Source organism: Cloeon dipterum, chromosome 1 (genome assembly GCF_949628265.1).
Source record: "Cloeon dipterum chromosome 1, ieCloDipt1.1, whole genome shotgun sequence".
NCBI lineage: Eukaryota > Metazoa > Arthropoda > Insecta > Ephemeroptera > Baetidae > Cloeon > Cloeon dipterum.
In genome coordinates, this window is record NC_088786.1 from 40,859,080 (window position 1) to 40,865,065 (window position 5,986).

At 43.6% G+C, this 5,986-nt stretch overlaps 1 protein-coding gene across 1 annotated transcript; it reads left to right on the plus strand.

Annotated features, from left to right (window-relative positions):
* The first annotated feature begins 1,271 nt into the window (after window positions 1-1,271).
* LOC135943843 (putative ankyrin repeat protein RF_0381) lies at window positions 1,272-4,020 on the plus strand. Its single transcript, XM_065490513.1, has 2 exons — window positions 1,272-1,462; window positions 2,139-4,020. Exon 2 carries the CDS (start codon window positions 2,146-2,148, stop codon window positions 4,009-4,011), a length of 1,866 nt encoding a protein of 621 aa, XP_065346585.1. The 5' UTR covers window positions 1,272-1,462; window positions 2,139-2,145; the 3' UTR covers window positions 4,012-4,020.
* The last annotated feature ends 1,966 nt before the right edge of the window (window positions 4,021-5,986 follow it).

Consider the following 5,986-nt stretch of genomic DNA (forward strand, 5'->3'; position numbering starts at 1 on the left):
GCTGGCGACGGCTGGCGGCGGCGCCGATTTGAAGCTGTCCAACAGCGGCGGCACAGATGAAAACCTGCCTGGACAAGCAGCAGGTGAAGAGCCTGGAAATGAAACAACTGGAGGTGCAGGAGCAGATGGTTGGTAATTTTTGAAATTAATATTCTCAAATGTTCCGTTCTTACGATTTTCTTTACAAATTTATCCAAATTTTCTCCATTAAAATTTGAGCAAAATTATTTTTTTTTCATTCTCAGTAACCTGACCTGAAACGACAACTGAGAGTCTCAGCTTTGGAAATGAAGCAATTTTTGACCGAGACACCAAAACCTGAAGTCAAAAGCACCACAGACGCGGAGAAGAAAAACCAGACACAACGTGCACTGGAATTTCCTTTATATTTTTTTTACAGGTAAGCAGCCTTTTGTACTGTTGGTTCTTGCGTCTTACATTATAATTTTTTCGCAGGATCATTCACAATCCGCTTAGTACTGCTGTATTTGATGGTGTCTTACTCGTAACCTGCCTAAATCATGGAAACAGAGGGCACTCTGACCTTTGAATTGAATCTTTGTGTCACAGAATTGTTGGGCTAAAAGAGCTTGACCAGACTTATAAGTAAAATGAATTAAATTTTTAACATAAACCGAAAAATTTCCCATTTAAAAGGAAAAATACCTGTACCGGGATTGAGGATCTCGTTTTTGGTTGGCTCAGAGGTGGACAGGAGAGGATCCTTTTATGTCATTTCTACAATTTTAATAATAATGCGATTCTGTTTTCATTTTTCGCTTTCTCCACCGTCGTCGTTTTGAAAGACATTGTTGAAAGAAGTAATTTGTTTATAAGAATCGCAGCAAAGGTTGTACAAATCCCAATATCACTTTCTGGATCTCAAACTGTCAGAGGAATGTTTGAAAATGATAGAAAATTGTACAGTTTGAAGTGCTGTGAGTATATAATTGTTCAAGTTCCTGCCGCTTACCTCAGCTCCTCAGTTTCATGCGGCGACCCGCGCGAAACTAACAATAAGACACGTAATCTTCTGCAGGCACTTTATGAATTCTCTTCAAAATTCAAAGCATATTTAATTTGAAAAAAAATTCGTTGAAAAATTAAATATGAAAATCAAAATTAATAAATATCTAAAAAAATCAAAAAACGCGTAAACATACATATACGCCAGGATTTAGATAGTTAAACCGATATTTTTAAATCAATCCACACCAATCGTTAAAGCGCTGCTGACCAATCAGAGAAGGGACGCACGACTCCATGACTGGCTGGCTTTCCAGATCGAGACGGCGCAGCCAATAAGATGGTGCCGCTCGCTTCTCTGATTGGGCGCCCACATTTTCGTGGCACTTTTTGATTTGCTCAGAACCAAAACCTCTTAGCAAGTATTCCTGTAGAGCCTGCATGACCACTTAATATACGTCAAACAGCCGACAGAGAGGGACCCAAATAATATATCGTGAGTAAAATTCATTCCGTTTTAGCCTTCAATTCCTAGATCTTCGCCTATGGAAGTGCAAAATCATTGTAATTAAAATTCATTTAATGTGATTTGTTCCATTTTTCAAATTTAAAAGCTTCGGGCGCCAGGGCTATAGTTGCGATTTGAAATAAATTCCTAAATTTCAAACCTAAGATGGTGTTCACAAATTGGTAAATTATTTGAGCTCTCTTTGCTTAATGTATATGCGTCGCAGGCGTGATTTTCGATCCGATTATCAGTATTTAATTTCTACTATAATTCGCTCTTTTTACTGCCTCCTTATTTGCGCTGTTTCATTATGAAACGAACATATTCTTTCTATTATAAAGAAATCACAAAAGAATGGAGAAAATGGTTGGCTTTTTGTATTCTGTTTATTTCAATCTAGTTAGGAGTGGTTATAATCGATTCTCTTTTCATTTACACTCAAACATGCAGGCAGCCATGTTCGACGATCGATTAATCAAAATTCTCTAATGCTTATGATATATAAATTTTCATTTCGTCTTTTTTTCAATTAAACAATAGACTTTTAAAAAGTTAAATTTCTAGTTGTTAATTTGCTCTATTAGGAGTAGCATTTGTAAATATTTGTTATTCTATTTATTTAAATTGGTTCAACAAAAATCTAACGATACAAATTCCTTTGTAGAAGAAATATGGATGAGCCGCTAAACACCGTGCGTTTCCAAAGCAAGATCAGAAATGGATTCGCGACTCAACTGATGCTGGCGGCCAAGAGCGACGACCTGGAAAGCTGCCTCAGGGTGCTGGAAAGGAGTGGAGGCGCCCACTTGAAGACAAAAAGAGACAATGTGTCGCTGCTGCACTTTGCCGCCGTGAACAAAACACACGGACTCGAAATCATCAGACACTTCACGCAGCTTGGACTGAGTCTAACGGCCTTAGACGTCGATGACGAGGAACCGATCCACTACGCCATCAGGATGGGCGACTACGATTTCGCGAAGAAGCTGCTCAAAATGCGAAACCCCACAGCTGGCTTCAACCTTCTCCACTTTTCCGTGATGGTAAACAACCTGGAATTTGCCAAGGCGGTGAACAACCACGACAACAACCTAGCTGACGAGTTTGATGCTGAGGGGAGAAAGGTGCTACACTTGGCAGCCGAGTTCGGAGACCTGGAAATGTTCAGTTGGGTGATGAACGAGCTGGGCTCACACCCGAATCAGGTTCGGAGTGCCAAAAACGCCTCGGCTTTGCACCACGTCGTGCTTAATCAACACCACGCCAAGGAGATTATCAGCTTCCTTGCGAACTTGAACGTTTGGTCAGATTCTTACCCAGACGGGATGGTTGACGTGGACGCAAGGAACGCGTCAGACGTGACGCCTCTCCAGATGGCTTTGTCCTTGGGAAGAGTCGATGTGGCTCAGGATCTGGTCCAGTTCGGTGCAAACGTAAATTTCAAGTGGAACGGAAAGAATCTGCTGCACCTCTGCGTTGAGGCGAATAAGCTCAGAAGTGCTAAACTCGTGCACAATTGGAACAACAAAAAGATCCTAGAACGCGACTCGACGGGCAGAAGCGTGATTCACATTGCAGCCGAGAATGCGGATAGATTCATGTGTGAGTGGTTGTTCGAGAAGGGCGCAGTTGTCACGGCTTTGTGCTACGAGAAAAGGTGCAGCGCCCTGCACTGCGTTGGGCTGAACGTGAATTATGGAAATAAGGATCTGATCCGCTTCTTCAAAACCCTGGGCTTCAGCCTTGAGAAACGAGATAATGAAGACCTCACTCCCCTCCACTACGCTTTGAGGGCTGGAAATCTGAAGGTTGCTTCGGATATGATCACACTTGGAGCTGATTTAAGGGTGGAGTCAAACAGACTGAACCTTCTACAATACTGCGTGAGGCACAATTACTTGGAAAGTGCCAAATTCATTCACGAAAAGGACGGAGAATTGATCAAAAAGTTATGTGAAGGTTGCGGGAGGACCGTCCTCCACATGGCAGCAGAGTATGCAGACGAGGAAATGTGCCGTTGGTTGGTCGGTCAGGGTGTCAGCGCTTCTACCCTGAGCGGTGACAAGAAAAATAACGTCCTACACTACGCTGCACTGAATTTTACTCACGGAGGCTCGCTCGTTAACTATTTCCTCTCCTTAAAACTCGCGCCAAATGTCCGGAACAATCATGCCTTGGAGCCGCTGCACGTTGCCCTTGAACGTGAAAACCTGAAAGTTGCAGAGGAGTTGCTGAACCACGGCGCCAACATAAACCTTTTAGTTGACGATAAGAACTTGCTAAACTTTTGTGCCTCAAGAAACAGACTGGACGCAGCCAAGTTCGTGCACGAAAGGAACCCAGAGCTGATCAAGGGCTTGTGTTTGGCAGGTAACACAGCTCTTCACATCGCAGCACAGTTTTGCAGCTTCGAGTTTGGCCAGTGGCTTGTCGAGAACGGCGTCGACCCTAAGGCTCGCAATGACCTTGGCCATTTAGCCTGGCAATATGTTCCTGATGTGAAAAAAGATCTACAAAAATACCTTAAAAAATTCTAGATTTGCAGGGATCGAATCAAATAAATTTTACTCGCTCACGATCTTTGAAATGTTTCAATATTTCATTTATTTTAAATACCCTACTAGGATTGAATTTTTGTGCTAGAATCAATTGATTTAGGTTGGATTACAATTATTCTAGATGCCAATTATTAGGTGCTCTTCAATTTTCTTTTTTTGCCGTTCATGAGGTTAAACAAAATGATAAAACATAAATATGACGAGCAATACAGAATGCTGGTGGACAACCACGGGAAAATGTATGCCACCTTTTTATGCCAGGTTGGATGGAAGAAAAAACAACAGAAATATTCATCCTGCTGACGGATGATTAGAATTACGTTTGTAATTAATATGTCATGGTTTTTTATTTTAAAAGATTTCAGAAAAATAAAATGTCATGAATATTAAGATGAAAAGCAAATTAAAAGTCACTCTGAGACGTGATTATAATTTTAACAAAAGCTACTGGACTGGCTCATTGTCATTCATTTGGCTGCTGCACCGAGAGATGGTGCGATGATCCTCACCGCAAAACGAGCAGGAGGAGACGTTGTTTGCACGGTAAGGCGCCTTTATTTTGGATAATAAAGGTTTTTTCTTCACAAAACTGATACACTAAATTCCTCCATTTCATCAATGTTTGTTTTTTGTAACTATCGTTAATTTAATTATTATCTTCTTTCATTTGTGTTTTGTTCTATGTTTGTGTATGTATTTTTTTATTTTTGTTCCCTGCTCTCCACTGGCAGTGAGCGGGCGTCGGCGAGGAGACAGCTTGGCGCCGCCGCGGCTGCGAATACTATTGCGTAGGCTTCCGCACGCATTTCTGCTCCTCTTCGCGTCACTATTAGCCAAGTCAGAATTCGGCAAGTCCGCGCAGCCTCGTAAAAAAACGCAACTGAACAAAATGATGCATCAACTAAAAAAAATGAATGCGCATTGTATCTCTCCCGTAATATATTGACTTAAATTATTAAATAAAAAAGATTCGTATTTGACAATCCTTTTATTCAAACATAAAATTAAAAATGTTGACAGTAGGAAATTATCGACGCGCCGCATTTCCCTGAGGGCGCTGGCCACCTCTCTGGCGAAGACGCCGCGCGGAGGTGCGGCTGGATGACGACGGCGGCGCGGCGCTGTCTGAGGAAGAGGATGCCGTGCTGAATGGTCAGCGCCGCCCACCGCACCCTCGCGAACTCTGCCAACCCCGGATTAGACAAATTAGACAATAAAATGCTTTTTGACTCACCTTTGACGGCCTTGTAGAGCTTCCACGAGCGCTGGATGACCAGCGTCTGCGGTGCCACTCCTCCGCAGGAACAGCTTCGTCTTGCCGACCTGCCACTCGCTGCTCGGAACGTCCAGCGGGCCGATGATCAGACTGACGGCCTCGAGGGGGTTGAGCTGCAGCCAGAAGGGGTCGCGGCGCGGCGTGAGGAGGAAGGCGTAGCGCTGCACCAGGTTGAATGATCGCGAAGTCGTAGACGCAGAGTCCCCGCTCCAAACTGAGCATCATCTCGCTCAACTTCGACGTCTCACATGAGGGTCCTGTGATGCAATGCACTGCAAGTCAGGGGTGAGAAAATGTCACTGCGCTGCAGTGAGCAAATCTCACCCCGCCGCATGTCACTGCTGTGTGGTGCGAAAAACTCCCCCACACAATGAATAGTGACATGCGGTGAGGTGAGATTTTCTCACTGCAGCGCAGTGACATTTTCGCACCCCTGACTTGCAGTGTGGGAATTAGAAAACAGCAGGGTCATCCCCGCAAGCGTCAGAAACGCCGGCGGGCACGACCCTGCTGGAAATTAAGAAGAAAGGGGAAAATTAATGGAAAAAAGGAAATAGCAGGGTCACACCCACAAGCGTCAAAAACACAGGCGGGCACGACCCTGCTGGAAATTAAGAAGAAAGGGGAAAATTAATGGAAAAAAGGAAAAAGCAGGGTCGCACCCACAAGCGTCAAAAA